This window comes from Cydia fagiglandana, chromosome 1 (genome assembly GCF_963556715.1).
Source record: "Cydia fagiglandana chromosome 1, ilCydFagi1.1, whole genome shotgun sequence".
In the NCBI taxonomy this organism is placed as follows: Eukaryota; Metazoa; Arthropoda; class Insecta; order Lepidoptera; family Tortricidae; genus Cydia; species Cydia fagiglandana.
Window position 1 is genome coordinate 3,041,598 of NC_085932.1, and position 21,792 is coordinate 3,063,389.

Genomic DNA, 21,792 nt, shown 5'->3' on the forward strand with positions numbered 1-21,792 from the left:
GAAAGTCACGCGTCATATCCACACGGACACCACCGCTTATAATCATCATCATCATCATCTCAGCCATAAGACGTCCACTGCTGAACATAGGCCTCCCCCTTTTTTGAGGGGTGAATACCATAATCGCCACGCTTGGCAGGCGGGTTAGCGATCGCAGTCGAATACACCGAATTTGAGGGACGTTGCTGCCCGTCCACCGGTGGTCTTGGACGTGGTTTAAGGACATACCCGGGCCCTGGACGTAGTTTAAGGACATACTCGGGTCCGCTTATAATATTTATATTTATTTATTTATTCGTTAGTGCAACTCACGTTATAGATTTCATATCGAAAATGGCGTTTTTATGAATTATTTTATCTAATCCAACCTCAAAGTCTCTCTCAGCCGGTATGAAAACAAGCGAAGGCCTTTACCTAACTTAAAACTATAAACATTTTTGATTTCAGCAAGGCGACTGCTGAAAATGAAAATACTGTTATCTAGTAATGTCAACTGGAAAAAAAAGGTGTGACATGTTTGTCATTCATATATCATTTTTTTGCTAACCTAAAATGTTTATTCAAATGACTTGATTTGCTATTTTGGATTATTTTTTACGGTTACTTTTATAAAATTAGGAGATAAATCCCGTTAGTGACGCTACACGTACCGCTTTACGTTTGCGAATTGTTGATGCGTGACAATTTGTTTATGATGATGACTTTGCGGTAGTCTTCTTACAATGGAAAACGACCCGAACAACACTGTAAGTAGTAGGGTTAGTGCATGGGCGCCCGAGCGATCGCTGGCTGGAGCAGAAACGCTGCTGGAAGAAGTTTGATCTGTCGCTCGCTTGCACACGCCTACTGGATGTGTTTATGTTTTCAAACCGTGTTGTTGAACCGGGCTATCAACCTTGTTTTTGTTGAACATGTTTAGGTACCAAACGAATGATAAAACTTATAAAGATTTCACCCGTAATAATTCATAACATCCCGCTTTACATATATTACGAGTACCCGATCAGTTACTTTGAACATGACTATAATGATCTCTGTTATTGTTAAGCTTGTTAAATTTTCCATGTTTCTATAATTAAACCGTAGTCTCGCCACCTTTCCACTAATCAGCCTATTCAGTACCTACAATTCATTATTATCGTCCTGCTAGCATGTGTCACGTACGGTGACGGGGTCCGCTTCACTACTTTTCCCTTTCCACTTCGCTCTATCCTGGACTTCTTCTCCAGCTAGTCCAAGGGTGTTTAGATCTTTGGCGATGGCTTTGCGCCCTCGCTGCCTTGACATGCCCTTTCTGTTTGGTTCTGGCAAAGCGAATCGAATCTAAGGACTCCATTGCGTACGTATTCTGGCGACCCTTTGACACGATTACTCAACAACTGATACATTGTAGTTTCAAAACCAAGTTCCTCTCGTACTATAAAGTTTAATTAGAAAGTTGATTCATAAGGCCTCGTGAATGTCATCAGCGGTGCTCCTTTGGTAGATTCTGATATTTAGTAGATCGAATATTTGTAATTTAAGAACCATACTTTTTCATCAAATTTACTTGCCCATCGTCCTCTCGGGTTAGACTTGGATTGCTGAGCATGTCGGCTACCTACCTATATTTATTAGTGGTTGTGTAACTGTCGGCGTTTCGTGAGCGTGAGCGTCGGCGTACAGCGTTGTTAGTCAAATGGCAAGTTACGAGAAGGGCCGCCTGCTGAATGACGCGATCTTGTGCCATCTTTGTACACGGTTGCGTCTCCTTTGGGGCTCTTCATAAATTACGTCATTTCAAATGGGGGGGGGGGGACTGGACATCGGATGATGGTAGCATGACATAGGAGGAAACGGAGTCATTCGAAGCATGATTTTTGGATGATTTGGTCAAAAATTATCAAACATAGATGAAATAATTTATGGACAACTCCAAATACACAGACGGCTCGATTCGGGAAATGAATTAGAGACCCACTAGATATGAAATAGTAAAGATATGTGACGTTCCATTACAAAAGGTACCTTATGGCGGCTGGCGCCGCGATTCGGGAAATTAATTAGAGATTCACTAGATATGAAATAGTGAAGATATGTGACGTTCCACGAAAAAGGTACCTTAAGGCGGCCGGCGCTTAAGTCGCATAGCGCCGCAATAATATTGGAGCGGCGTTAATAATAGCGCAAGCGCCAATCGCCATAAGGTACCTTTTCCGTGGGACATTAATATCTTTACTATATCGTATCTAGTTAATCTCTAATTCATTTCCCGAATCGCGCCGAGAGTCTGTGTGTCATTAAATACGTCGTTGTCGGACAGACGGCGGGTCGCGAGACGGGCCGGTGCATGTCGGTGGCGGCGATGCAGGCGCTGCACCGGCTGCGCGAGTGCCGGCTGCTGTGCGACGCGATCGTGCGCGCCGACGACGGCGCCGCCTTCCCCGTCCACCGCGCCATACTCTCAGCCTGCAGTCCCTACTTTCTGTGAGTGGCTAAGGCCCACTTGCACCATTCCACTAGCCCGTGGTTAACCGGTTAACCCTGCGGGCGCAGCACGGTTCCATTTTTATCGACTATCACTATGCGCGTCCCTTTCGCAGTTAAATATTTGTTAGAACGTGACAGGTATGGTGACAAGGGATAAAAACGCCACCGTGCTACGCCGCCTGGCGTTACCATGGTTACCAGTACAATTTGACATTCGGTTAACGGTTTAACTGATTGATCCCGGGTTAGCGGAATGGTGCAAGTGGGCCTAAGTAAAGTTTGCTAGTTTTCTTTAGAAGCAGGTAATCAAAATGGGAGCATTATCGTCCGCAACATCTAGTTAGATTTTTATTTTCTAAAACCGGACGTGTTTGCGTGTATTTAAGTTTTAAAATTACCTCCAACGTTTCGAGGACGGCACTGTCCCTGTGGTCTCGGACTGGCTAAAGTTGACATCAACATCTTCTAGCTGCGTGTTGATGTTGACTTTAGCCAGTCTTCTCCGATCCCACATGTTTGTTAGTAATAATATGTACAAAAGTATTATAAATCAGTGTTTTAAAATTTTACATGAGGTGTTCCAGCAATAAATGGCACGCTACCATTCTTCTACATCTACAACTCTACATCGAGATAACATACCTACCTGCCTATTTTTGCGTAATAGTTTTAGTAGAGAAACTCGAACTAAAAAAAGAATTAGAAATCTTTACTAAGGACCATTAAAAATTTTAGCAGGTGTAGGTAACGACATATCCTAATATCAAATCTGAATGGTGATGTCAACAGGGCTCTGTTCACGACGACGCTACACTCCCGCGAGCAGAGCGATGTCCTGATCTCCGGCGTCCGCTCCGAGATCTTGCTCCTCCTCATCGAGTACGCGTACCTCCGGCGCATCGACGTCACCGACGGGAACGTCCACGAGCTCCTCATGACTGCGGACTTCCTCGCGTTCCTTGGCGTGCTGCAGATCTGCTGCGATCATCTACGCACCTCACTTAACCCTAGGAACTGCCTCGGGATTATGACGTTTGCTAGGTATGTGATCAACAACACAAGCAGCAGTTTCGAGATCCATCTCATGGAGTATGCGTACCTCCGGCGCATCGACGTCACTGATGCCAACGAGGAGTTCACCTCATGACGGCGGACTTCCTTGTGTTCCTTGGTGTACTGTAGATCTGCTGTGACTAATTGCCTATGTAATTTGAATCGTGACGATTGCTACTTAGCCATCCTATACTACATACCTATACTATACTATATTATACTATACTATACTATACTATACTATACTATACTATACTATACTATACTATACTATACTATACTATACTATACTATACTATACTATACTATACTATACTATACTATACTATACTATACTATACTATACTATACTATACTATACTATACTATACTATACTATACTATACTATACTATACTATACTATACTATACTATACTATACTATACTATACTATACTATACTATACTATACTATACTATACTATACTATACTATACTATACTATACTATACTATACTATACTATACTATACTATACTATGCTACATACCTATATGTGATCCTGATCAAAGTAAGTAAGTAAGTATGCATTCCCCATCTGGCTCTAAAGAGTTTAAGACGAGCTAAGACAATAAATGGAGATAAACGGGACACTTCAGGGAGGCAGGATTTAGTCTAATGATACAGGATCATTACCACTGACCACAGGATTCCATTTTGACTGTACATGATGTCTTAAATCTCATATTATGTCAACAAAGATACGTTCGTATTAAACTTGTTGACACTACCTGGTATCTAATTTGGTTCTCTTCTGGTTTGGTCCATAGGCGAGTTTTCTGCTACAAACTGGAGGCCGACGCCCGGCGGTACCTCCTCCGCTACTTCGTGACCGTGTCAGCGCAAAGCGACGAGTTCCTCCACCTTCCTCTTGAGGAGCTGAACTCCATCATCCTTGAAGACGAGCTCAACGTGAAGAGTGAGGAGGCGGTGTGGGAAGCCGTGTTGCGCTGGGTCAACTATGAGCCGGACGTGCGTTGGCAGCACACCGTCAAGTTGATGGGCAGCATAAGGCTCGGATTGCTTGATACTCAAGTTAGAAACTTCTTGTTAGGGCCTCACTACCTTAGAGGATATAACCAACGGAGACGCCATGTCTATAATTTTCGGTACAAAATAGTCTGCCGTTTTTTGCGGGGGAGGGGCACATCAAATGTATACGTAACGTCAACATAGCCATATCAGATAAACGTTAGTCCATATATGTGTTTGACATGTGGTTGACCATTGGCCGCCTTTTTTCGACAGAGGGGAACGCCTGTGTTAATGACCACTCCGTTGGTTATATTCTCTAAGCTCATTACACTTGTTGACGCGGAATCTTAAATAAATAATTATTTATTTGCATGAATAGGGCCAGATTACAGTTGTTATATACATATCATGACTACTTTGAAAAAGTTCTGTTAATCAAAAGAAAAATGTTAGCAATATGTTACAAGTAACTATTGTATGGGTTGCATACAGAGATATAGTTCGTAACTTCGTAACTGAGCCCGAGCTAATCCTATTGTCTATTGTTAAGTAAAACCGCTCGTGCCACCACCACCTGCATAAAAACCTGCGTACTTCGGTTACTGAGTGCCGGCGCGTCGAACGCTACAGAACCAGTCTAAAATGTGTCATCGAGATGCGTAACAAAGGCGCGTTATCGGAGAGCGCAACTACACTGGTTTTTTGAGCGTTGGACTAGCCTGCGCTCAGGTGCCAAATAGAATAAGGATGACCCTTTTTTGCAGGTAAGTAGCACGTGCGGTTTTACTTAACAATAGACAATAGGATTAGCCGCCGGGCTCAGTTACGAAGCTACGAACTATACTGCGTTTTAACTTTGAGTAGCAGTGCGAGATAGGAGATTTTTTTTAAGTAGTGACGATATGTATAAATGTTTCTCCTAATTCTTATGTTATTATGGATGACATTACTAGCGGCTCTACCGTTCAGATGTTATAAAATAAATACGTCCCTAAAGCCGACGTTGATGCCGTAATAATAATGCAATAAAAAATCTGGCACAAATTGCATTTGTTGCTGGAGACAGTCAAAATCACATCCTAACTGGACATAATTTTTATGTCATGTGTTTTCACTCTTACTACATGGACACAAGAGTTTTCTAAATCGACCTAATTTGATCAAAACCACGTCGATGGTAGTAGTGAGGCCCTTCGTTGTTAATTTCTTCAAAAAACCTTACACTATTTGATATTCCTTTTAGTTTTTCTTGGAGAACGTCAAAGACCACCCGTACGTGACAGGCAACGAGGGTTCACGACCGATCATCATAGAGACTTTAAAGTTCCTCTACGACCTTGAGATGATAGCCCAACGAGACGGAGAGGTCGCCACGCCCGAAATCGCTCGACCCAGAGTACCCCACGAAGTAAGGATTGCGCGCTTTAGTTGAACATAATAATTTCTGTAACTGATTGAAGTGAGAACTCCTAACTTTTAAAGGTATTGTTTGCCATTGGAGGGTGGAGCGGTGGTTCACCGACGGCGTTTATAGAAACTTACGACACCCGCGCAGATCGCTGGATAAAGGTAAAATTAACTCGTGATTCTATAATTATTTTTAAACCAGATGATAACAATGAGTTATATTGCAGGTAGAAGAGGTGGATCCCGCTGGTCCCCGCGCCTACCACGGCACAGCGGTCTTGGGATACTGCATTTATGTCATTGGAGGATTTGATGGGATGGACTATTTTAACTCGTGCCGATGCTTTGATGCTGTCACTAAGACCTGGCGTGAGGTAAGTGTACCTATGACTGGTCAAGAACTGGTAAGAACCCACGTTTTATTATAGGTACCTAAATAAGAAATACTCAACATTGAGCCGAGTCCTGAACATTGGTACCCATTTATCGCACATCCCAATAAAAACGAATGATTAAAAATAGAGGCAGACAGGGTTTTTACTTCGTATTCTGTATCAGGTGGCACCGATGAACGCTCGTCGCTGCTACGTGTCGGTGGCCGTGCTCGGGGAGACGATCTACGCAATGGGCGGTTACGATGGTCACCATCGCCAGAACACGGCGGAGCGTTTCAACCACCGCACTAACCAGTGGTCGCTGGTGGCCCCAATGAACGCCCAGCGGTCGGATGCCAGCGCCGCTGCTCTTGACAGTTAGTTGCTGGAGATTTACCATGTGATAACTCACCATCCACCATCACCATTCATATCATCATTTTATAATTAAAGGGCTCTAATTAAGGGGATCTGATTTGGCGAAAGTTCCGTGAATTCATAGCTATTTCTGATCTGTGACTGTTATGAATGTTTGTTTCACAGACAAGATCTACATAACCGGAGGCTTCAACGGGCAGGAGTGCATGAACACCGTGGAAGTTTACGACCCGGACACCAACCAGTGGACGAACCTGGCTCCCATGCGCTCGCGCCGCTCCGGCGTCTCGTGCATCGCGTACCATAATAAGGTTTGTGGTCAGACCATAAACTAACTCTGCACTGATTTGGCAAATGACTGGGCGCTGAAGTAGCACCATGAACGCCACTACTTAAATACTGAAGCCTCTGCAGAGACATCGAAAGTCACTGGTAGGGAGGGTCGCCATGTAATGTGAAACTTTTATGTTTTATTTGCGTTTAAATAATATTTTTATTTTATGGTAACGCGTCGGTAGTGGGTGTGGGTGTGAGATCCGAAGATTGCAGGTTCGGGTCCTGTCACGGTCGGCATGAGGTGACGAGAGGGGTAGTAAAGTATTTAAACACATGCGCTCTAGATATCTAATGGTCCGTTTACTACTAACTCAATAATATCATCTGTCTCCCTATACTATGGTATACCGCAGGTGGCATAGCAGACGCAATGGGCTACATTCACTGCATTGTTATTTTTGCTTCATCATCATCATCCCCATATAACCATTCCAGTCGCAGAATCATCAAAGTGGTAACTAAATGTCAGATGTGTCGTAACAGAGTCCACACAATGTGTCTAGAATTGTTTCGAAACAAAGTGTCGTCGCCGTGTGTACACTTTTCCGTAACAAGGTGTCGACACATTTGTGTGCACTTTGCGTGCGGTTTGCGACTAAATCTGACAGCAAATTTGTGACAGCAAATGTCAATATAAAATACCTCTTGAAAACCAAGGTTTGTCAAACTACTATTAGTGTCTCGTGTGCTCGTAAGTAATTCTAGTAAGTCATCATGGGCGATGCAAATGATAATAATCGACCAAAACCATATAAACGCCCAACGACCGTCAACCTTTTACAGAAAAGTTTTTAAAGAAATGCAATAAGCTACTTAGGTCAGCCAACGAATGCTTCAAAAAGTTGTAGAGGGAAATGCTCGGAACACAATTTTTGACTCTGTAACTTGGTTAGTACAAGTTAGGAGGTGAACATATTAAAAGTCCCCGGCCGTAGCCCTTGAGCGGGGGGAAGAGAGGGGGCTTTGAAGGTCCCATTTTCCGGTTTTTCGATTATATCTCGGAAACTATGCATCTTAGCGACATGGCCACTTATACAAAATGAAAGTTAATTTAATTTGTTACAAGTTTATTCAGTCAATTTTTTCGATATGTTGAATAGTTTTTGAGATATCCGCTCTTGAAAGTTTATTTAGGATTCTCAATTTTATCTTGATATATCTACATCAGTGAAGGTGCTAGGCCGTGTATGGTATCGTTTTCGCATAAATCTGGGTTGCTGAATCCATTTAAGGTATCACATTGACACCATTCCACAAAATTAAAAAAAATATTTTTAGGGTTCCGTACCTCAAAACCAAAAAACGGAATCCTTATAGGATCACTCGTGCGTCTGTATGTCTATCCGTCTGAATACACAAAATAGTTCTTTACCTATAGATGACAGGAAAACCTATTAGAAATGTGCAGTCAAGCGCGAGTCGGACTTAATGTACGGAACCCTTAATACGCGAGTCCGACTCGCACTTGGCCGGTTTTTTTTAAACTCCTCTTGACGCTTAACCGCTGAACCGATTTCGTTGAAATTTGGTATAGAAATAGTTTGCGTCCTGGAACAGGACATAGGATAGATCTTATAACCAAAATCATCTTTTGAAGGTGTGAAAAGTGGCGTGGAAATTTGTACGGGAAATCAATAACCGCTAAACCGATTTATATTAAATTTGGGATGGTCTACATCTTTGATTTAGTTAAAAATGATAAAAAAACATGACCACAAACCTAAACTTAAACAGTATTAACTTCAAGAAGTCAATTCTGAATTCCCCCCTACACCTCATTTCACACCTTTAAAGGATGATTTTTGAGATAACTTATTATGTCCTGTCTCGGGACTCAAAATATATGTGTACTAAATTTAAATTAAAACTGTTCAGCAGTTTAAGCGTGAAGAGGAGTTTAAAAGAAAGTATTTTAATAAGTTTATATGTTTTTACTTTGGAATGGTGTCAATGTGATACCATAACTAAATTTGGTACTGCGAATTTATACGAAAATGATACCAAACATGGTCCCGTAGTTTTACTGTTGTAGAAGTCAAAATAAAATTGAGAGCCCTAAATTCTTATTACTTGGCCAAACTTGTGTAGAAGGAAAAAGAAAAATAAAAGTCTTCGGCTGGAATATAAGACACAAATATAATTTTTATTTTTGCGTTACTATTTCAATCATCAAATATAAACATAGCTTGATTATATTATTCTAGTGAGATCCTCATAGATAAACAAAAACATTTACTTAAAAAATTACAAGGTCGAAATGTCACGGAACTTGTGAGAGTAATATGTGAAAAATAAAAACTTTTATGACAAAAAAATCTGGACACAATTTAAGAAGCATACAATTGCGTCGAGGAATCATCTGTATTTTTGCTTGTTTCATTACCTCCTTGCTTCTTTTTTGTCCTTTGTATTCTGTAGCAATTTGTTAGATCTGAAAATAAAGATAACTTGCGTCGTCACGGATGTCGATTTATAGGTTTTAGGGAGTGCAGAATTCGAAAACGATGATCATTTTATAATCCAAGATGGCGGCTACGTATTTTGTCATAAAAGTCGTCATGAATATCGTTTTATAGGTTTTAGGAAGTGCCGATTTCGAAAATGATGACCAGTTTGGAATCCAAGATGTGTGCCGTGCACTTTGTCATAAAAGTCGTCATGGATATCGTTTTATAGGTTTTAGGGAGTGCAGAATTCGAAAATGATGACCATTTTGGATTCCAAGATGTCTGCCGTGCACTTTGTCATATAAGCCGTCATAGATGTTGATTTGTAGGTGTTAGGAAGAGCAGATTTCGAAAATGATGACCATGACCAATAAAACGACATCCATGTCGACTTTTAACATAGTGCATGGCCGCCATCTTGGATTCCAAAATAGTTATTATGTTCGAAATCTGCGCCCCCCAAAACCTATAAAACGACACCCATGACGACTTTTATGACATAGTGCATGGCCGCCATTCTGGATTCCAAAATGGTCATCATTTTCGAAAGCGGGGCCCCCTAAAACCTATAAAACGACATCCATGACGACTTTTATGACATAGTGCATGGCCGCCATCTTGGAATCCAAAATGGTCATCGTTTTCGAAATCTGCGCCCCCTAAAACCTATAAAACGATACCCATGACGACTTTTATGACATAGTGCATGGCCACCATTTTGGAATCCAAAATGGTCATCATTTTCTAAATCTGCGCCCCCCAAAACCTATAAAACGACACCCATGACGATTTTTATGCCATAGTGCATGGCCGCCATTTTGGATTTCAAAATGTTCATCATTTTCTAAATCGGGGCCCCCTAAAACCTATAAAACGACATCCATGACGAGTTTTATGACATAGTGCATGGCCGCCATTTTGGAATCCAAAATGGTTATCATTTTTTAAATCTGCGCCTCCTAAAACCTATAAAACGACACCCATGACGACTTTTATGGCATAGTGCATGGCCGCCATTTTGGATTCCAAAATGGTCATCATTTTCAAAATTGGGGCCCCCTAAAACGTATAAAACGACATCCATGACGACTTTTATGACACAGTGCATGGCCGCCATTTTGGATTCCAAAATGGTCATCATTTTCGAAATCGGCACTCCCTAAAACCTATAAATCGACACCTATCTCGACTTTTATGACAAAGTGTTTGGCTACCATCTGCATGCAAGACATTTCTATTATTTTTACGTACAAAACTGGCCCCCTTTCAACTTCCAACCGAGATTTAATCGATAATTTATTCGATTAATATTCAGATTAATTCAATTTCAATCTATGTTAGGTCGACTAAACTAATCGCGATTAAAATTTGAGGATTAACTTTTTTATTCCATTAATTAGTCGAATAAACAGTTAATCTATTAAGTCCCATCTCTGACCACGGCATTTTTACACTTTGAGAATATCTGAAAACAAATGAACACAAGGAGCCATTTTGCAAATCCAGTAACTTTGTTATTACTTTTGACAGCGCGTGTCATGTGTCTACACAGAGTCGACACAAAGTCGAAACATTTGCGACTACTTTGTGACTGCAATATTTCTCAGCCTTAAACCATATTTATACATCATAATTAACAAGTTTCGTAGTATGTAAAGCGTTATTTCTGTTATTTAAGTATAGTATACGCATCGAAGTACTAAAAATGCATCAAATAATATATTTATGAACACAGGCACTGAGAAGTAAACAATTTCATTTCTGGCTAAACTAAAACAATGTGGTGGCGCGTTGATTATATTACACTTAGTTTATCAAATAACTCGAGCAGTTTAATTCCCCATTATAATTTAAGTCCTATTGTAATATAAATGCAAACAATATATAATTACGTCTTGTAATCCGTTTTAGAGATGGCGTATTAATGACACTTATTTTTATTTAACTATTTTTCCATCTGACAGTTTCCATTTGACAGGAACAAAATGAACGAATGAACGAATGATATTGGCATAAAGTAGTCGCAAACCCGAAACAATGTGTGCACACGGCGACCACACTTTATGTCACTTTGTGTCATGTGTCGACCCTTCCCCATTTCTGGTAACTGTGTCGACACGGCGACGACTCTGCGACTGGAATTGTGACCGAAACAGACGGTGTCGACACAAGATGTGTCTACACCGCGTCGTAACGGCGACTGGAAATGGTTGTATGGGTCATCTCAGCCATAAGACGTCCACTGCTGAACATGGGCCTCCCCCTTGGACCTTCATACGTACCGGTTGGAAGCGACCTGCATACAGCGTCTTCCGGCGACCTTAACAAGGTCGTCTGTCCATCTTGTGGGTGGACGTCCTACGTTGCGCTTGCTAGTCTGTGGTCTCCACTCGAGCACTTTTCGACCCCATCTTCTCTGCGTGCAATGTGGCTATTATTGCTTGCTAGCTAGAGAAATACCATTCCGGAAACTCCTTTTTGAACCAGAAAAAAGACCATTAAAAAAGTTTCAACGCCTGCTAACATAAATATGTCTTTCCAGATATATGTAATCGGCGGCTTCAACGGCATATCGCGCATGTGCAGCGGCGAGGTGTACGACCCGGGCACGAACACGTGGTCGCCCGTGCCCGACATGTACAACCCTCGCAGCAACTTCGCCATCGAAGTCATCGACGACATGATCTTCGCCATCGGCGGATTCAATGGCGTCACCACCATTTACCATGTGGAGTGTTATGATGAGAGGACCAATGAATGGTAAGTCTATCATCCATTGAGGGCGGTCATTAAGTTTTACAAGTAGAATACAATTCAAATATGCTACTCCACATTAGGTAGGTATCATGCGTTAGTGACCATATTATGTGTTTCCAATAAAATTATGAAATACCCCACAGCGTCTTCCGAGCGTCGGCGTCTAGTCAATTCTATGGCTGCTCGACGCAACGTTGGCGCAACTGCGCAACGACGTCATTTTCCATAGCGCTGACTGGACGCTAATGTGGGGTGGCCCTAAGGGCTGGTCGTAGCATTTTCGGAAAGCAGTGTGGTGGTGTCGAGATAATAGACAATATGAAAGATGCCTATGCCTGCCATGAAGTAAAGATTTTTACAATGATAATAATGCATTGTTCTTTATTACTCGTACAAGTTATGTTATGTATGTATGTATCAGGTACGAAGCGACGGACATGAACATCTACCGCTCGGCGCTGTCAGCGTGCGTGATCATGGGTCTCCCCAACGTGTACGACTACATCCACAAGCACCGCGAGCGGCTGATGGAGGAGAAACGGCAGAAGATCCTGCTCTCGGAGACCGCGCGCCACGGACAGCTGCGCTCCGCCCTGCCTGACGTAAGACTTTATAACCTGGATTAACATTTATGATACTTTTCCTGGGAATCATATCCATCAACAGTGGATCCTGCTCTCGGAGACGCACGCAAGCGGCGTTCCGCTCTGGCTGATGTAAGGACTTGGATTTAATTTAGATATATGTACTTGTTAAGGGGGTCAATGAGGGGTATCTCTGTCTCGTTCATCACTCCTCGTTCCGAAAAAGCCGATTGGGAAATTGCTCAGTTGCTGTCGCTTCATTTTTTGGTGGTTAGGTATAGGTACCTACTGAAGGGCATCTGAGGCAGTAGGTAGGTATATTTAAGTTTTCTGGTAGCGTGGCATTGTAGACTTGTGAACATAAGAAATGTTTTGTTACACACAAATTCAAACACAAATCCTATATGACCTAAATTGACATGTAAGACTTCGTATCCCGGGAAATATGAGTAAGCTGCTCGAAGCGAACCCTTTTGGCTACTGATAGGCATTAGGAGAAAGTACATTGTAGTTTTACATCAGTGTAATTTGACATGTCATACCATATGAGACTAAATGGGAGTCGCAGATACTGTGGTTCGTCATATCCGCTTCGGATAAGGAGGAAGCTGCTGGAGGAGATCATTCTTCACCTTTTCGACATTCCGTGATTCAGAATTCGCCTACTCAGTCAACTATAAATCAGTTAACTAGCGTCCCATCACCTGATAAGAAATATAATCTAAGAATAATTTATGAACCTTATTCACATTGCTTGTCGGCGGGGCATTAGAACGCTCAGGCGTACACCAGTGTACCACGATCTAATCATGAATAACAAGCGTACGTAATCAGAGAGCAGTCTTGCCTGGTTACCGCTTGGTTGACCGCGCTCAGTCGATTGAAGCGATCACAATCACACGTGACGGGGTCGTAGGTCAGCGGTTTCTTCTGTTGATAAACTATCGTGATGTGCGGTTTTTATTCGCACTGGAATGAGTACAGTCGTGAACATCTTGAAGTTAAATCCACTATTTTTTTGTCCTATTCTGGCTTTACGCACGCACTTTCAGATTCTCCCAAAGGCAAAATTTCGTCCAATGGTGGAATGTAGAGCGAGGTGCAAAATTGCATAGACATAAGTGGGTAATGGTGTACCTATATAAGTATACAATGTATGGAATCCATTCACAAAATAGCTCTGCACTTACTTTACTAGCTGGTGTAGGTACATTACAAATTTATTACCCACCGAGGTACAAGACTCGGTATGGAGAGATACTGTATGGAGTAACTTTTTTATTTAAATGTGCAGGGTCGTTACAAAGGGTCGGCAATGTGCTTTAAACGTGCGTAGGTACGCTAAGCAAACATCGGAAACGGCCTACTTAGCCTAGCTAGATGGAATTAATTTTGACTGTTTACATCAGTCATAATCATATTAATCATTTATTCGTTGCAAACAATGGTGTTACAAGATACTCTTATAATTAAGTGTTCAATTACTTCTTTATCAACATATATATTTTTATGATTTGCGGGTACTGAACAGTATATTTCAATATTTAACTGCTTGAGTAGCCGACTGTACTTTATTGCGGGTATGATCACGCACATGGGTCTATTTGTGCGCGTGAAAAAGTAGAGTTATCGTTTTCTTGCAGAGTCGCCATATTTAACCTTATCTTTGTATAGTCATTAGCAATCAAACTTTATAAAATATAATAACATAAAATGGGCGTGATCAAGAATTATCTACGTGCAGTTTCGAAGAATTAAAAAATATTGGGATAAATCTTTCTACAGCGAAATGTTCCTACGAGAGTAACACACTCTTATTTTATTAATTATATACTTATTGATTTGATTCTGTATTAAATATGTAAAGTAACTTCACTTGAGTTTTAGTACCTACTTTTGCTATCCTAATAATTTATCCTAATATACCATCAATTAACGTCACTATTTTATGTATATATAGGATACCAGGCGCTGATATAGATGTATTCTTCATGAAATTAGAACAATTACTTACTAAAATCTCGTTAAAGCGCAATAGAAAGATTGTCATATGTGGCGATTTTAATATCGATAGATTAAGAGATGACCTTGAAATAGGAAAAGAATTTGAAAGACTATTGAACTGTTTCAACTTTAAACTACAAATAAATGAACCTACAAGAGTAACGGCGCGGTCTAAGACATGCATTGACAATATTGCCATAAATTTCCTAAATAATAATAATAAGGCTGTTGTCCATCATTTACAAATTTCTGATCACTCTGCGCAAGTCATAGATATTTCGATAAAACCTATTGTTAATCACAAATACTGGTATGTCTGGAAACGTAATATGTCAACTGAAAACAGGAAAAAATTCCATGACTGCTTAAAAAGTTTAACCTTTAGTGAGGTCTATGAATGTGAAAACATTAACAGTTCATTTAGGGCTTACCACGAATTAGTCACTTTGTTTTTCGGTCTCTGTTTTCCTCTGAGCAAAGTAAAGATAAAAGCTACAGTATCTAAATCATGGGTGACACGTGGTATTAGAGCAGCGTCTAAAACGAAACGTAAGCTGCATCAACTATACACAATAAAACCTACTATACAAAATAAAATCAAGTACAAAAACTACTCTAAATGTTTAAAAAGAATAATACGTTACAGCCAGGAAAAAACAAATGAACTACATATTACACATGCGGATAGCATAGCCAAAGCCACCTGGGGTCTTATTAACCAATCTTTTGGTATCAAGCAGCCAAAGAATATACTTAATAAAATTAAGTTTAAAGATAAGCACACAGAAGATCCAATGGTAATGGCTAATATGTTTAACGAACAATTTATACAAATAGTAGAAAATAACAATAACTTTGTGTCCAAATTTGATACCAAACTAAATGTTGAAAACTCAATATTTCTGAAACCTACCGATGTGAACGAAATAAGCAAAATAATTAAAGCACTAAAGAACACAGGTTCAACAGGGTATGATGAATTGCCAACACGTCTTCTTAAAGAAAACTGCACTGCCCTGGCCCCACCCTTAAATTTTATTATAAATCAGTCCATAGATCAAGGTATATTTCCGGAGCAGTTAAAAATTACAATTACCAAACCTGTTTTCAAAAAGGGCGATCGTCAGGATTCTGATAATTATAGGCCAATAGCATTGATACCAATCCTGGCTAAAGTCTTTGAAAAGGTTTTATATAATAGAACAATTTCTTTTTTCAATAAATATGACATATTATCAAAGAATCAATTTGGCTTCAGCAAAAGTAAATCGACTGTTATGGCAATTTATGAGGTATTAAAAATCATCATGGCCTGTAGAGATAAAAATATTCCAGTGATGACAGTTTTTATGGACATGTCAAAAGCTTTTGACAGGGTATCACATGATATACTACTGTCTAAGTTATACAGTTTAGGAATAAGAGGTAATGCACACAAATGGTACAAATCTTATTTGCTAAACCGACTGCAGTGCACTGAAATAACTAACTTCTGCCATAAAACAAAAACAGTAGTGACATATAGATCGAATTTCAGTAATGTTAGATATGGAGTACCACAGGGAAGCATCTTAGGACCTCTTCTTTTCCTAGTTTATATTAATGATTTGCCTGATGTTACAAAGCATAAAATTGTACTGTTTGCTGATGACTGTTCTCTGGTTGTAAGAGGCGATGACCCTATGTCCTATGAGTCTGAAGCAAATCTAGCATTCAACAATATAATTACATGGTTGGAAAACAACAACCTTAAAATTAATGTTACAAAAACAAAATTTATAGAGTTTTATGCGCCCCAAGGTAAACCTAAATGCGTCCAGCTACTGTGCAATGAAAACTGTAATCAACAGATAGAACAAGTCTCCTCTATTCGTTTCTTAGGAATTACTGTGGATTGTCATAATGATTGGAAACAGCACACTGAAAATCTTATTGATAAGTTGAGCCGATTTGTTTTTGCACTTAAGCGACTCAGATACATCACATCCCAAAAAACCGCCCTTCTGGCTTTTCATGGTTACGTAATGTCTAATCTTAGATATGGCATAATACTATGGGGTAACAGTACAAACGTTTCAAAAGTATTTCTACTTCAAAAAAAATGCCTGCGCGCAATTTACGGGGCTCAACAAACTGACTCGTGTCGACCAATTTTCAAAAAATTGAACATAATAACACTACATTCGCTCTACATTTATGAAGCGAGTCTATTTGTTAAAAATAACATAAGCTCATTCTGTAGCTTTGCTTCAACCTCAAGATATAATACTAGACATGGTTTAGACCTACATTATCCGGGAACAACCTCTGCCCTTGTTAATAAAAATATAGTATTTATGTGCACAAAAATTTATAACTATCTCCCTAAAGAGCTGAAGGAATTGGACTTACCGGAATTTAAATCAAAACTATTTAGATGGTGTATAGAAAAAATGTATTACGCCAACTCGGAACACTTTGCACTCGGAACGACGCAATAATGTAAATATAGATATAAGTCCTGTAAATATAGTTGTAATATAGTTGTAAGGTTATTCAGTTTGTATGTCTGTAATAGGCCGAAAATGGAGACACTGTCTATAGAATAAGATCATTTATGTATACCCATTTTTATACAAATAAATAATAATTTCAATTTCAATAATTAAACTGATGTGTTAGTTTGAACTGAACTCTGACCTGGGATATCAAAAACAATAACATTTTTTCGTAACGAATTGACATCATGAGATGGAAAATCAAATAATTATAATGACGTGCGCATATCGAATAACGTAAACGTACCTTACCCAAAATGCGTCAATATTCGATACGTGCTATCCACAAATAAACAGCGATATATAATCTTAGGTACCTATTTACTTACATTACATCATATAATTTTGTTAAATGCACTGATCATAAGATGAGTAATGTTGGTTAAGACTCGAATCCTTTGAATCCTCTGATTTAAGACTCAAATTTAGATAAAATACTACAAAATTTTTGACGCACCTATAGTTCGTTTTTTTAGCATTAGAAAAAAGGTAAACAATCTTGATGTGTCTTTTAATTGAAGAACGCAGCAAATACAAAAACACGGCAAATATGTAACAATTATGAATCTAATACTAATCATTTATATTCTTTTCATAAACAATAGGTAGTTACTGATTTTTAAAAAGCGTTTTTCAATTAAAAGACATGTCAAGATCGCTTACCTTCTTTCTAATGCTAAAAAAACGAACTATAATAGTCTTTATTATCCGAAAGCCCCAGTCTATTAGTCCTTTTAAGTTGCGCTTAAAACACTCACTCGGGACTTAAAAGACTCGGAAGTTCTAGATTGTATGCTAGTTTTTGAAGTATTTATCTATGGGTAAATAGTTGCTTAAAAATAAAGAATTTTCATTTCAAAAATCAGTCAATGTCATCAAGTTTAGACTCAAAACACTCAAGTACTCGACTCGATTTGAACCAACGTGACATACTTGTTACGAGTCATGCATACTGTACTTTTTTGTTCCCCAGGTCCACCTAATGGAAGACAACGACGACATGCTGGAGCAGCTGGGGCTGATGGAGAACCAGGCGAACGTGCCCGTGCCCCCGCCGCCCCCGCCGCCCCCGCAGCTGCAAGACCGCGAGTGACTGCCCCCCGATATCCGTACTTGGTAAGGATAGTTGGTCACAGGTCTAGCTGATGGTGACATGCTGGAAGAGCTAGGGATGATGGAGAACCAGGCGAACGTGCCCGTGCCCCCGCCGCCCCCGCCGCCCCCGCAGCTGCAAGACCGCGAGTGACTGCCCCCCGATATCCGTACTTGGTAAGGATAGTTGGTCACAGGTCTAGCTGATGGTGACATGCTGGAAGAGCTAGGGATGATGGAGAACCAGGCGAACGTGCCCGTGCCCCCGCCGCCCCCGCCGCCCCCGCAGCTGCAAGACAGCGAGTGACTGCCCCCGATATCCGTACTTGGTAAGGATAGTGCTGCTCACAGGTCTAGCTGATGGCGACATGCTGGAAGAGCTAGGGATGATGGAGAAGCAGCGAGTGACTGCTTCTTGATATCCGTACTTGGTAAGGATACCCCGTTCATTCCAGGTCCACCTCATGGTAATGAAGAGAGCAAAAGGCAGCCGTTCTCCTTCCTCAATCCTTCGAGCGTGATTCTCTCTCTGACAGTAAGCCTTGCTCTTCCAAGTCTGCAAGCAGAGTATTTTGCATCGCCCCAGGAAAACCAAAGTAAACGAGATCTCCGAAAACCAATACCATGTTTCAGATCCGGGGGTCACGCTATACTGGCCGCGTAGCCAAGATGCCGATCGCTTACGCTCCGTAGCGATCGAAACGCAACTGTCACTGTCGCACTAATATGGAAGAGTGATAGAGAGACATAATGGTTTTCGTTGTCGAAGCGATAGCGATTGTAACCTTGGCTAGGCCGGCTGGACCACTTGCTACGATACTATAGATATTGATACAAACGTATTTGTTTGTTACAGGCTACTTACTACTGTTTGTCACTTGAAGATAAGCCACCAGATCGTTACTATATTATAACACAAATAATATGAAACACTAAAAATATTACTAGAGTCAAGTTAATTATTACTTTAAATTACTATGTAACCGTTCTTTATTTTTAACATTTACATTGGTTTTAGCAATTTTGGCTTATTTATAATGTTGTGATATTTTCATAATGTGAATCATTTCTGTATTATTGGAATATTTTTTGATAGTTGTACCTACTTATTGAAATTTCGGACAAGTATATATAATATTGAGAGGTTTATTATTCGTTTTATTCAATAATCATATAATTAAAGTTTTCTTCTAAATCTTTACCTTCGTGGATATTCATTCCTCCGTTAAGTATACTACCTATTTTTCAGTTATATTTTAATGCTGCGTAGGGTCTAATAGTTACCTTCAAAATTATTAAAAAGTTATTATCCTTTGTTATGTAGAATGATATAAAACTTCGATATTGACTGTACAAAGTATTTATTATAATACCTACATGTTCCATGTTTTCATTTAAATTATAAAAATACAAAGTACCTAATTAGTAACAACGATAACACTGTACAATCTCGACCTTCTCCGGTCATCACTCGCGTAAGGTGTGTTCAAAACTGGTATCCAGCAGGATCAGTAGTCAGCACTCTCTTGACAAACGGCCTCGCTCATAACGGTGGAGGCGCAGAGCGAGTGCGCGGCGGCGACGGCGGCAGGCTCGCCAGCCAGCGCCTGCTCCTGCCACATCCGCTCCGTCCACACCACGGCGGTAAAACATGCCCCGTTGCTGATGAAAGCTCGCAGCGTCACCGCGCCCAACCCGCGGCCCAAGCAGCGCCAGCCGTCCGAACGCACCGACTGCTTGAAGCAGTCCCACGCGCCCGCATACCGTCCAACCACGTCCCCCTGCAGTCGCGACTTCACCACGTCAACAGGGTACAACAGCACCCACGACAGAGCCCCCGCGACTCCGCCCGCCGTGAACACCGTCATCACCGACCGGTCGTCGCGCGTCATCATCTCGTACGACGTGAAGTAGATCGCGAATGCGGGGCAGTCGCGGGCGGCCGTAATTGTTAGTCCGCGGAATAGAGTTCGAATCCCGCCCGTTCGTAAGATATGTCGAGCTCCCGCCCAAGCTCCTCCGGGCATGCCGTCTCCCGGTCTTGAAAGTTGCTGTCGGGTTTTAACTAGCTCAACAGGCGCGCAGGCTAAGCTCTGCATGAGTCCAGCGGCCGCGCCGGCCGTTGCGTGCGTTTTCAAAGAGTCAGGATCAGGCAACGCTCTCCTAGTGTTTCCATAAGCTCCGAAAACTATGGCGTTCACCGCCGACACTCCCCCTAAAGGCGCCCACACCCCACGATAAACCGTGGAGAGTGTTCCTCCTTTCAACAAGCTTTTGGTGCATTCCAGCGCGCTTCCTCTGCCAGATTGCACATGTACTTTCAGGGTGTCCAACGGATGACCGGCTATAATCCCAGCACAGCCTGCAAAGAACATTAATAAATTACAATGTAAACGCCAACGTATACTTGTTATGTAAGGTTTTATATAATTGTTGCTTACCTCCGATACATCCAGCTACAAAATCAAGCGCCATTGTAGTTGGGGATCGCAGTAAGTCCTAGTACACTACAGCTGGAATAAAAATACGCTAATAAAGTATTGATTGGGTTGAGGGTATAAGTAATTACATTATTTTCATGATCACTTTGTAAATCATTGCCATTCTGCCATGAATGAACCAAAGCATGTTAAGATCAGGGGAGTGTTCGGATATGCCGGGTACCCACGAGTCAACTGGTAAAGAACTCATATCCACGGCTCCTCGCTATCTTAATATTTATAAACTTGGCAAAACGACCGCGCTAGTTGACCTTAGATAAGTAATAATGAGAATAGAACTCACCTCCGGCGTTCAAATTAAGTAATCGTAGTGGGAATTGACGTTGTCTCCACTAGAAGTGATGCCAATAAACATATTGGTGAGGTTAGTTACGGGAAAGGTGCGGGCCTGTGGTCCAGCCTCTCTCGTGCGAGTGGATACGATGTGTGCGCTCGCAGCTCCCAGCGTCCAGTGCGCCCGAGACGCTTCCACGACCATTATCTCTCTCAGGTCACCCTTATCAACTGAGGCCATTATGCGCCTTAAACAAAACATGATTCTAGGCACAAGTGTCATTTCTACCGAGTCAATGGATAGCAATTGTTATCGAACTCTATTTGTTTATTATACTACTAAATACATATTGCGAGATGGTCTAATAATGTCGATCAATTTCGCCTTAATCAGACTTTTCGAGAACCTTCTTGAATTCTCCAATTGCCGGGTACAATTTTGAAAGTAATAAAACTTTTACTGCTATCGTTGTTCGTGTATCTGCCGTCTGCCGTCTGGCAGCTGTTCATCAATGAAGGGTAGAGTGCCAAGCGTGTCTCTATCACACTTGACGATTGTTATGGTAC

The 21,792-nt window shown here is 41.0% G+C and overlaps 2 protein-coding genes across 3 annotated transcripts; one reads left to right on the plus strand and one right to left on the minus strand.

Moving 5' to 3' along the window:
* Positions 1-449: 449 nt before the first annotated feature.
* On the plus strand, positions 450-19,600 carry LOC134673746 (kelch-like protein 10). 2 transcript variants are annotated; one of them, XM_063531802.1, is made up of 13 exons: positions 450-506; positions 2,303-2,466; positions 3,259-3,510; positions 4,331-4,595; positions 5,779-5,943; positions 6,018-6,104; positions 6,170-6,316; positions 6,501-6,693; positions 6,860-7,005; positions 12,020-12,237; positions 12,656-12,836; positions 18,333-18,628; positions 19,308-19,600. In XM_063531802.1, exons 1-12 carry the CDS (start codon positions 465-467, stop codon positions 18,450-18,452), a joined length of 1,980 nt encoding a protein of 659 aa, XP_063387872.1. In that variant the 5' UTR covers positions 450-464; the 3' UTR covers positions 18,453-18,628; positions 19,308-19,600. The 2 variants fall into 2 exon arrangements, with proteins under 2 accessions (XP_063387872.1, XP_063387946.1); XM_063531876.1 differs by lacking the exon at positions 450-506 and adding an exon at positions 513-746.
* A 218-nt stretch (positions 19,601-19,818) lies between these two features.
* LOC134673897 (mitochondrial basic amino acids transporter-like) lies at positions 19,819-21,421 on the minus strand. The gene is made up of 3 exons (XM_063531977.1): positions 21,236-21,421; positions 20,893-20,964; positions 19,819-20,813 (listed from the first exon to the last, which is right to left on the minus strand). Exons 2-3 carry the CDS (start codon positions 20,924-20,926, stop codon positions 19,960-19,962), a joined length of 888 nt encoding a protein of 295 aa, XP_063388047.1. The 5' UTR covers positions 20,927-20,964; positions 21,236-21,421; the 3' UTR covers positions 19,819-19,959.
* Between the last annotated feature and the right edge of the window lie 371 nt (positions 21,422-21,792).